We start from the raw sequence: 12,011 nt of genomic DNA on the forward strand, positions 1-12,011 counted from the left end.
CTTGTCACACTTGCTAGGATTGTCTAAGTCATGACGCTCCTCCACAAGAGAAAATGCTTCATTGTTGGGTGGTTTTGGCACTAGTCACAACTTATGAAATGAATTAATGATGAGTACCAACAAACAGTGTATTAAAAACCAGTGAAAAGAAAAGTACACCATGTGAACAGTAAGCACATGAAAGCAGGAATGGCTATATTATCATCAGACAAAATAGACCTCAAGACAAGGATTATTAGTAGAGATAAAAAGAAACATTTCATAGTAAAGGATCAATTCATCAGAAATTATCTTACTATTTATGAACCTAATAAAAGATCTTCAATATACATGAAATAAAACCAGATAGAATTAAAAGGAGAAAAGGGCAAATCCACAATCATCGTTGGAAATTTTTAATACTCCTTCCTCAGTAGTTGATAGAACAACTTGAAAAGTATCAATAAAGATATAGAAGATCTGAATAACATTATGCATCACCTTGCCTGACATTTATAGAACACTACACATAACTGCAGAATACACATTCTTTAAAGTGCACGGGTAGGTTTGCCAAGATAGACCATATGTTAAACTATAAAATATGTCTCAATTACATATAAAAATATAGCAAACTTACATAGTATAATTCTTGACCACAATGGAGTTAAATTGGAAATCAGTAACAATAAGATAGCTGGAAAAGCCCCCGCCCCCCCAAAAAAGATTGGAATATTTAAAATACATTTCTAAATAACTCATGATCAAAGAAAACATCGTAAAATAAGTCAGAAAATATTTCTATCTACTTGACAGTGAAAATTCAACATATCAGACTTTGTGGGACGTAGCAAATAAACAATGGGAAATTATAGCTTTAAGTGCTTTTTTTTAAAAAGAAGTTTAAAAATCAGTGATTGAAGCTTCTAACTTAAGCTAGAAAAAGATGAGCAAAATAAACCCAAGTAGAAGAAAGGAAAAATAAAGGGTAGAAATCAGTGAAATTGACAACTGGATAAACAATAGAGAAGATTAAAGCCAAAAGGTTTTTTTGTTTGTTGGTTTGTTTTAATTAGGATCAATAAAATTAACCTTAAGCAAGACTGATCAAGAGGAAAAAAATACTATCAGCGATGAAAGAGGGGATATAGACAGATTTTGCAGATGTTAAAAAGATGTTAAAAGATATTAATATCTTTTGTCAATAAATTTGACAACTTAGATAAAACATGCAAAATTATTAGAAAAACATGACTTCCCAGAACTGACAAAATGAAATAGAATGTCTAAGTAGTCCTATATTTACTAAAGATATTGAATTTGTTGTCAAAACTTTTTTCATAAAGAAAACTGCAGGCCCAGATAGTTTTATTGGTCATTTCTATAGAACATTTAAGGAAGAACTAATAACTAATTAACACAAATTACTTTAGGAAATAAAGAATGGGGGAACACTTCCAAACTTGTTTAATAAGTCTATCATAATAACTCTGGTAACAAAATCTTGACAAAGATGTAGACAACATGAATATCTATGTCAAAAATCTCATGGCTTCTTAACAAAAGTTATTAGAACTAAAAAGTTAGTTTTAGCAAGGCTGCAGAATACAAGGTGAAAATACAAATGTCAGTTGTCTTAAAGTTTGGAAATGAAGAAGTAAAACTTATTTATTCAGAGATGATATAATTGTTTACATAAAAAAAGTCCTAGCCCTGGCAGGGTAGCTCAGTTGATTGGAGCATCATCCCAAACACCAAAAGGTTGTGGGTTCAATTCTTAGTCAGGCCAGGTACCTAGGTTGCAGTTTTGATCCCTGCTCTGAGCACACACAGGAGGCAACCGATTGATGTTTCTTACATAACTGCTTTTCTCACTCTAGCACTCACTCTCATTCTCTCTGCCTTCCTCTTGCTCTAAAATCAGTAATAAAAAATATCCTTGGGGGACGATTAAAAAAAAAATCCTAAAGAATCTATGAAACAATCACTAGAGCAAATAACTGAATTTAGTAAAGTCGTAGGATACAAACAAGGTCAATATAGAAATATCACTTTTACGGCTATGTTTTAGCAGAAAACAGCTAGAAAAAACATTTCATTTACAAATAGTGTCAAAAATATAAAATACATAGAAATAAATTTAAGAATAGATGTATATAGTAAAACTACAAAACATTGCTGGAAGAGTTCAAGAAGACCTAAATAAATATGCCATACCTTGAATGTATATACTATGTTGAAGGATAAGGTGACTCATTTTTGTTTAATATATCCAATTTCTCCAATTAGCCACAGAGTCAATGCAATCCCAATCAGAATTTCAGCTGGTGCTTTTTTTTTTTGGTCTCTCCTGACAAATTGGCAGGCTAATATAACAATTTATATGAAATTGAAAAGGATCCAAAATGGTCAAAATAATCTTGAAAAAAAAACCAACCCTGGCTGGTGTCACTCAGTGGACTGAGTGCCAGACTGCCAAGCCAAAGGTTGCCAGTTCGATTCCCAGTCAGGGCACAAGCCTGGTTTGCAGGTCAGGTCCCTGTATGAGGCGTGCAAGAGGCAACCACACATTGATGTTTCTCTCCTTCTCTTTCTCCCTTTCTTCCCCTCTAAAAATAAATAAAGTCTTTAAAAAAAAAACAAAACATTTGTACTATTGACTTAAAATATAACCTTGAAAAAAATGATTTGTACTACTTACTTTCAAGACTTAAAATGAAGCTACAGTAATAAAGATAGTGTGGTATTGGCGTAAGGATAAATAGATCAGTAGAACAAAATAGAAAGTTCAGAAATAAGCCTCTGTGTATAAATTGCACCTCAAATAAGACAAAACCAATTAAAAAAACCCCAACGTTGTAAACAACAAATGAAAATCTTAAGGAAAGAGTATTCTCCTGTTACAATCATTTATCTGGTCCTATATCTGGTGTGGCTTAGTTGGTTGAGTGTTGTCCAGCACAGCGAAGGGGTTGCTGGTTCGATTCCTGATCAGGGCACATGCCTGGATTGCGGGTTGGTCCTCAGTTAGGGCTGGTCCTCAGTTAGGGCTGGTCCTCAGTTAGGGCGTGTGGAAGTGGCAACCAATTCATGTTTCTCTCATTTTCCCTCCCTTCCCCTCTCCCTAAAAGTAAATAAAGAAATTCTTTAAAAAAATAATCAAAGGGACTGTTAAAAAAAAAAAGTCATGTATATGTTCACGCAGAAGTTTTGAGAGTAACTACCTCGACTGAATGGCATATTTCAGCGGATTATGTGGGATGAAATGTTAACTGCTTTAGCAATTGAAATGTTTTGTTTAGATTGCAGGGGTGTTTTTTTTTGTTTTTTGTTTTTTAATCTAAATAAACTGCTTCAGTATTATGTTGTGTTTTACCTTTGCTTAAAGACAAACCTGTGGTATGTCTGAGCAGTGAAAACACTTAGATGTGGATTTGGATAGGAAGCTTACAAGCCAAGAACTGGGCTGTGATCGCCTTAGTGGAAAAAATAGTGAAGGAAGCAAAGTATATTTGTGGACCTTTTTTTTAATTCCTCACTCGAGGACATGTTTACAGATTTTAGAGAGAGGGAGGGAAAGACAGAAGGAGAGAAACACTTGAAGTGAGAAAGAAACATCAATCAATTACCTCTCGCATATATCCCAACCAGGACTGAATCTGCAGCCTAGGGATGTGCCCTGACTGGGAATTTAACCTGTGATCTTTCAGTTCACTGGATGATGCTCCGACCAACCGAGCCATACCAGCTAGGGCTTGGTGGACCTTTTTAATTCTCCAGTGAGGGTTCAATTTCTATGGGGGCTGAAGCAGACTGGTTATTGCAGTTTATTGGCCCTATTACTAACAATAAAGGTACTGAATACAGGATGCAAATAGTGGGAGATTTGAGTAAATGCTGACCTAAGTCCCATTTTTGCCATTTACTTAGTCCCAGCTTTACCACTGGCTAGCTGTGATTCTTGGGCAAGTTATTTAACTTTCTGGCCATTTGCAAATTATAAATTTGGACTAGAGATTATTTAAGATCCTTTCTAGCTCTGAAATTCTATGAACCTGCAAATCTCAGAACTCTCACTTCTCAGCCTTGTACATTTTCACAAAGATGTCTGAGAGCCTTTCTCCGTTGTCTCTTTGGCAAAATCCTTTGACAAAAATGAAACCTAATCAAAATCTGTTTTTCCAACTCATTTTAGCTTCTATGCTCTATAACAGTAACAGATGGCCAGAAAATGTTTTCCCACATACTGGAAGTGGAATAAATAGCAGGCTTGCATTAGCCTTTTCAGCCACCCTTGGACTCAGTGATAGCATCCTCAATTAGGAAGACAAATGCTGAATAAAACTTGTGCCAGGGACTGTGGGATGATTTTAGATTCAATCTCAGATTAGTGGTTTCCTTGGTTGAGCAAACCTCTGCAAACTCCTACCATGGCCCCATCAATTGCCTTTTTACCTATTCTTTGTTACACTATAGAATGCAGACATATTCAGTTGAAGAATTCTTACTGCCTTTTTTGAGAAAGTAATAGAGTAATACTCATTTTTTGTTGAATTCTAAAAAAAATTGCTAAGTAAATAAGCAAGTGTGTGTTGTATCATTATTACTGTTATGGGAGAACAGCCCATGGTGGTACAGCAGACCTGCATGCGCCTTCAGCAGAACAACCTTGAAGAATTCGTGGTTGTTCAGCTTTTGCATATTGGACTGTAGAGCTGGTGGCACAGTGCCTTCTGTGGTCTGTTGTTAGTTTCTTGGTAGAGACTGCACATTACTGCTGGAATGGTGGTGAATTAGCCATAGGCATACTTTAGTAATCTGATTGGGTTGGTGAAGTTCAGAAAGGTTTTTGATGTTGTTAAACTGTAACTTTACCCACCAATGTTTAGATTTATTTTTCTTATTCAGGTTAAGCAGTCCATGGTAGGTTGTAAAAAGAGAAAGGATGTCTTCCATCCATTTCTGAGACAGCTTATAAATCCATTCTGCGCTGGCTGTGTTTTGGAGGAACACAATATTAATAGAAGCTGTTAGTAGAAGTAAGGAAGTCCAGTGAGCAGATCTGGGTTCATGCTCTGCCTCTCCCTTTTCCTGCCCTGTCACCTTGGACAAATTATTTCACATCCGGATTTCATGTTCTTCCTCTTTAAAATGGGGAAAATGAAGTATTATGAAGGCAAATGTGTTTAAGTACCTTAGTTCAATGCCTTGTACAAAGTAAAATGTCATTATCATTAGTCTGGTTGTGCTAGTCCAGGTCCGGGAATGAGGCATTTCCCCAGTTGTGGTATACAAAATAAATTGTTTTTAAATGCCTCTTAGTTGACTAAAGGACATCTAGGCCAGCCTGCAGAATAAAAAGACAAAATTATTTTAAGCTGTGTGTCCATCTCCATATTCAGTGGTAGCCTAGAAAAAAGATGTTAAATCAGCATTCTTGTATGTCCAGACAGAATAAAAATGTCTGGGGGAAAAGTTAAGAGTGATTGTGTGAATAGAGACTGACGCAGGTAATCATCTCTGTAGAAATTCTCTACTCCAATAGTCAAAATTATACAATAAAATGAAGTTTATCCTCTCACTTGCTTATTATTCTTTGCCCTACCTGGAAATACGAATGATCACTTTTCATCCAGGGCCTATTTCACGTTGGGGAAGGAAGACAGATTTGTGCTTTTCTGATTCCTCTGTATTAGTGCTGTTTGGGGAGGCAGTGTGCCAGCGGGCTGGTAAGCAGTCCTCACTGAGCTTAGGCTCAGTCCTGGCTGCCTGGTGTTCACACACATGCAGTCACTTCAAAGACAGTCAGAGACAAGTCCACTTGGTTACTCTCGGAAGTCAGTGTTGTCTTTTGCCAATTGACATTGCTACATAGTTCATAGAACTCTGCTGTAGGCCTATTGTTTTCAATTGGTTGTCCTTGCCTTTACAAGCTTGATTTTTGACTAGCTTCATTGATAATTTCATTCCCTGTCCTTTGTTCTCTTGTGAACATTATTACTGGAAAGGCAAGGGATGAAAATATTCCTGGATGCCCTGGCTGGTGTGGCTCAGGGGATTGAGCGCCGGCCTGAGAATCAAAGGGTCACTGGTTCGATTCCCAGTGCAGGGCACATGCCTGGGTTGCAGGCCAGGTTCCTGGTAGGGAGTGCGTGAGATGCAATCACATTGATGTTTCTCTCCCTCTCTTTCTCCCTCTCTTCCCCTCTCTCTAAAAATAAATAAATAAAATCTTTAAAAAAAGAGGAAAAAAAAACAAAAAAAGAAAACCTGAGTCCTTAGATAATAACTGAAGCCTCCTAAACCTTTTAAAATTTTAATTGACATATAATATTATATTAGTTTCAGGTGTACAACATAATGATTTGACGTTTGTGTACATTTTGAAATGATTACCTAAATCTTTTTTTAAAGGTAATAATGTAAGCTGTTTTTAAAGGGAGGAGGTAGTGGAATCCAGATATAACAATGATTGAGATTTATTTATTGAACACTTAATAAATGCCAGGTATTTAATGTATGAGAGTTAGCTTTTTTAATCCCAGCATACCTGTGAGGTTGGTTGAACACTTTGCCTAAAGTCACAGTATTAAGAAGTGAGAGAACCAGGTTATGAGCCGAGGTCTAACTTTAAAGCTTGTGCTCTTAACCACCAAGCCATAATAATGGAAGTTGAAAACTTTGTTCTTGAAGAAACTTTGTTCTTTGCATCTCTTTTGCATCTCTTTTCCATCTGCAGCCTCTGGTGTTCTCTTTCTTGAATTATTTTTGCTGGTTAACTGGAACCTCAAACTATTCTCAAACTTTAGAGAACAGAAGAAATCACCTTGAGTCTGTTAAAAATGGGATTCCTTACCCACCTCCCCACTGTGATTCAGCATATCTGGAGTGTGGACCAATAATCTTCATGTTAAAATAAACATATCAAAGTGATCCACCCATGTGATCAGAGGTACATAGATTAAGACACATTGCTCTGAATAGTGGCAAGGTTACAATGAAATGTAACACAATCTCATACTTTTTAATTCAAGGTTTCAAAAATGACATTTATTTTATTTGGAGCTGTAAATAGAGTTAGATTTTTGTATAGAGTACAATGTAGAAATGAGATCTGTAGTAACTATGAATGTAATCACTCTGAGAATGTCAGTGCTAACAAGCAGTTGAAACTTACTCTTGACTGTGTTTATGTTTCCTTTTATTTGAAGCATGTTCCTCTTTTTTCAGAGAAGAATATGTTGGGTTGGCCAAAGAGTTCTTTCGGGATTTCGGTATGATGGCTCTAAGTGCTTAGTTGTCGTTAGCTTCATTTGAAACAATTTTGTTAAGATTGTATTGTGACAGCTGTCATATCAGTGTGCATTAAAAAACACTTACAAAAATTAGTGAATTTTTGTGTAGCCATTTTCAATATTGAAGATGGAAGAAAATATGCAACATTTTTGGAATATTATGCTTCATTTTTTCAAGAAAGGTGAAAACAGCTGAAATGCAAAAAAAGATTTGTACAGTGTATGGAGAAGGTGCTGTGACCGATTGACATGTCAAAAGTGGTTTGCAAAGTTTCGTGCTGGAGATTTCTTGCTGGATGATGCTCCATGGTTGGGTAGACCACTGAAAGTTGATAGCAATCAAATTGAGACATTAATTGAGAACAATCAATGTTAAACCATGTGGGAGATAGCCAACATACTCAAAATATCAGTAAAGTTATCAATAAAGTTATTGGTAAGAATGAAAAATGTATCTTTTATTTTACGGAAAAAAATTAAATGAACTTTTTGGCCAACTTTGAAAAAGTCTCTTGCTTTATTTTCCTAAAAAATGCCCTTTTATCATGAGGAAAAGTAACTTATGTTAGTGATTCTCAGCCTTTCTCCCCGCTCCTGCGTATTAAAGGCATTCTTACTCCCATCTCTGACAGCGGCCACTCCTACCATGTTTCAGCTGTGATAAGAAGATGGGATCTTACTAGAATCTGTGGGGAGGACAGGAAAAAACATACAATTTTACAAACTAATTTTATTTCTTCAAATATTCTTATCTTTAATACAAATACTTCTAGAGGATGCCTGCCCCAATTTCTGAGCTGTTGTGGCTTTCCTGAATACTTAACAATAGAGGAAGGGTTGCTAGGAGGAAATAATAATTGTAACATCCCATTTAAATACCCAAGGGACTTGAGAAAGAAAGCTTTTCTCTACCTAGTGAGTACAAATAATGTTGCGTTCTGTTTTCTGCCTTCCTTTCCTTCCATCAGGACTGTGTATCCTCCAAGTTCCTCAGGGCATGTACTTACCTTCCTTTTCTTTCAGTTGTTGTTTCATGTAGTGGAAGTATTATTTAAGATGTTCTTTTTCTGTTTTACACCCCAATTCTCTTTCCTTGCAGGTAGCCATTTCTTGAAGGAAAAGAGGAATTCTTTTCCTGTGTAGTTTCCAGATGATAGGAGACATTAGAGAAAGCTTGTCTTTTTGGTTCAGAGAATAAAATTGGTTCATACTTAGTAAATGTTCATTTAAATTTCCTTTTATTAATTTGTTTTCTTTTTTCTTTTTTTCACTGTATTTTTTTCCTTTATCATTTATCCCTCTTATGCCCGTCCATGCCCACAATCACCACACTGTTTCCATGACCATGAAAAGTACATGTAAGGGTCTGGGATTTTATTTTACTTTATTTAGAAGCTATTAATTAGCCTGCCACAGTTCATGCATGTGGCAGCACACATGAGACTCCTGGATCAGACACAAGGGACTTAATTATTTATAGCCCAGCAAGCAGCATAAGCATATGTTTATAGTTAGTTCCCTCCATGCCTCCCTCTCCCCCCGCCCCAAGTCCCATGGGAGTGGCTTGAATGAGCCCAGCTAGATGCCTGCACATGTGTTACAGAAACGGAACATTGAGCTTGGGGAATCCATTGTGTTTGGTAAGCAATAAGCAATCCTCCTCTTTTCCTGGAGGGGGACATTACTTCATCCCTCAAAGCTGCTCTTTGTAACACAATCCTTAGAAGTGCGCAGGGTAAGGAGTAGTGAGGGTCCTGCATTTTTGGCATATCCAGCAAGACCATGTAGCAGCGTGAGAGAGCCATGGCAAAGTAGTTTTCCCAACAGTAAATACAATAGGTAACTGACTGAAATCTTAGAAAGATTTATTATAAAATAGTTGCCATATAAAAAGGTAAAAAGAGTAATATAATGAACAGCCATACAGTCACCTTCCAATTTGAGAAATAAGTATCCATATGGTTGAAGCTTCCTGTGGGCCCCTCCCCTTGTCCCACATATAAACACTTTCCTGAATTTGTTATCATGCCAGTGCATTCCTATATATCACTTATTATCATACAGTATTGTTTTGCATGTTTATAAACCTGTAACAATTTTTTTTACTATGATTTAAAAAATTGTTAAAGGACCTTTGTACATAGTACCATTTTAGTCACTGTAGGAAAAAAAGTTAAAGTTCTTAAATGTCATGATCTTGTGGTTCAAGAAAAACTAAAAACACAGAAAGGATGTGTGTAAAAAATAAAAGTTGGTAAACAATATATAATTCTGAAGTCAACTATTAGCATCTAATATATGTAAGGGCTAAGTAGAGTTATGGATGGAGGGCAAAATGCAATTAATTAATGTGTGGAAAATAGTGATGATGAGAGGCAGTACAAAAGAATTATGGAATGAGATTGATCTAGACAGTTTGTCTTATGGGAGAAGAGGTTATGCTATGAGAAACTGGCCTTAAATTGATCAGCCAAAGGAGAAGAGAGAAGGGAGCTGGGAGTAGTTAGCTAAGCAGTGCTGAGCACTCTGTCAGGTAACCATTTTGATTAGGAGGGGTGGCTTAAGACTGCACTGACTTCAAAGTGCCTAACATCTAATTGTGCAGGGGTAGTTACACATGGGAGAATTAGAGAAGATCCTAATTGTTTAATGTGTATTGCAACAGTTGGGGAAAGAAAACCTCAGTGAGTAAAGATGTCTTCAGTTGGGCCTTGATTGGCAGATTGTGATGGGGGTGCGCCAGGAAGGGGAGTGGGTGGCGAGAGCACTTGAGCAAAGACTAGACAGTGAATGTGGAATAGTGAGAAGACTAGACTGTGTGAACTGTTTATGTCCAGGCCACTTGAACTGTAGAGTTTCCCGTGGTCTGGATTTTACTGACTGCACACCTAAAGTACAATTCAGCAGTTTTCCTCTGTCCTGTACTTCCTGCAGATTAGCGACTGGACCCAGTAGCATGATGAGTTTCAGGTTCAGTCCCTTTGGCAAGACTATAGGTGGTGGTTGTGTGTTTTTTTGATCACATCAAAGGTATGTATAAGGGGTTCATTTTACCCTACCTAACAAGCTAATAATTAGCGTCCAACTCTTTCATATCAAGTTCATAGAGCTCCCTCTTCTGTTGTTTCAAGTAGTGTTAAAAAATATAACTGCTTGTTTTCTGAGATGTCCTGGCCTACCCCCTCCCTGCATTTTAATTTGGACTCTTCTTCATTTCTGTTATCCCATCTTACTCAAAATGGATTCCTCTCCCAGCAGTTTCTTCTCAGTGCAGGGCCCCTGTTCTGGGAAGAAGGCTTCGCTAGTTCATATGAATTTATAGGGCTAGACTGCTCTAGCTCCTTTGGGCCTCACTGGGGACCTCTTGCAGTGGACAGAACCCCACCGGTTTCAGTTGCTATCTCAAATGGGTCACATTGTTTTTCATTTAGCACTTGTTGTCTTGGGGTTCTTCTGTTCTCTGTTCCATCAGATGCACTATTATTTCCCTCTATGTTGATCTGCACAGCTGCTTACAACACTCATGCCCTATGGCTGTTGATGATTTTTTTCCCCTCCTGCTTATATATGGGAGGCTATAAGGATGCTTTATCTTCTAGTTTTGTTTTAAATGTTATCCATGGGCTTTTTGTGTTCCTGTCTAATTGCTCTGTTTTTATGTGGGGATTCAGAAATATCAAAAGGCTATGTTGCCATGCTATAGCCATTTCCCCAGAATCTCCATCATAGGTTCTTAAGTAGAAAGATGACATGGGGGAAGGTAGAAGAGGGTACGGGGGAATAGTGATAGAAGAAGACTTGAGGTGGTAGACACACAATACAATATACAGATGATGTGTTATAGAATTGTACACCTGAAACCTATATAATTTTATTAACCAATTCCAACCCAATAAGTTCAGTAAAAAAGAGAACTAGTAGTACCTATTTTGGAATAAGTATACCTATACATTTACATAAATAACTATGATTTTTTTATACATATGTATCCATTATAAAAAGTGAAAAAAGAAAGATGGCACAATCATGAATAGAATGACAGGTCTCACCCAACATTTTACATAGCAGAGACAGTGGTCATTAGATGTTTGTTTGTTTGTTTGTTTTTAAGATTTTATTTATTTTTAGAGAAGGGAATGGGAGAGAAAGAGAGGGAGAGAAACATCAATGTGTGGTTGCCTCTTGTGTGTCCCCCTCTGGGGACCTGGCCTGCAACCCAGGCGTGTGCCCTGACTGGGAATCAAACCAGCGACCCTTTGCTTCGCAGTCTGGCGCTCAGTCCGATGAACCACACCAACCAGGGCAGCTGTTTGTTATTTAATGTTCTCTTTTTTTCTAAATCCAGAAGTGGTATTGGCTGTATGCCCATTTAGCAGGTTACCATGGAAATAATAACTTCTAATCCTTACTCTTTTCAGGTTTACTAAGAATCTTTCCCCAGACAAAATCAATTTGAGCACCCTGAAAGGGGAGGGTCAACTGACCAACCTGGAACTGGATGAAGAGGTTCTACAGAATGTGCTGGAGCTGCCTACCTGGTTAGCCATCACTCGAGTCTACTGCAACAGGGCCTCCATCCGGGTAAGAATGGGGGTCAGAGTGCTGTCGCTCTCTGTGGTCAGCAGGCCTGCCTTCTACAGTCCTGAGTCTTCGCTTTTCTTTTTCAGATCCAGTGGACAAAGTTGAAGACACACCCAATTTGCTTGGTAATGGCTTGTCTTTATTGCAAGTAATCAA

At 37.4% G+C, this 12,011-nt stretch overlaps 1 protein-coding gene across 3 annotated transcripts in view; it reads left to right on the plus strand.

Moving 5' to 3' along the window:
• The window catches only part of BLTP3A (bridge-like lipid transfer protein family member 3A), a 63,966-nt gene that overhangs the window by 13,643 nt on the left and 38,312 nt on the right, over window positions 1-12,011 (plus strand). For 2 of the 3 annotated variants that reach the window (XM_054569242.1, XM_054569243.1), the window contains exons 2-3: window positions 11,693-11,855; window positions 11,942-11,980. In XM_054569242.1, coding sequence (XP_054425217.1) covers window positions 11,693-11,855; window positions 11,942-11,980 — 202 coding nt within the window. Of the gene's footprint in view, window positions 1-11,692; window positions 11,856-11,941; window positions 11,981-12,011 lie in introns of those variants that run through there. The other variant, XM_054569244.1, reaches the window with a different exon arrangement.

The sequence above is a fragment of the Pteronotus mesoamericanus genome, unplaced genomic scaffold, assembly GCF_021234165.1.
Source record: "Pteronotus mesoamericanus isolate MK-2021 breed Mesoamerican mustached bat unplaced genomic scaffold, CSHL_Meso_final contig_20, whole genome shotgun sequence".
Lineage (NCBI taxonomy): Eukaryota > Metazoa > Chordata > Mammalia > Chiroptera > Mormoopidae > Pteronotus > Pteronotus mesoamericanus.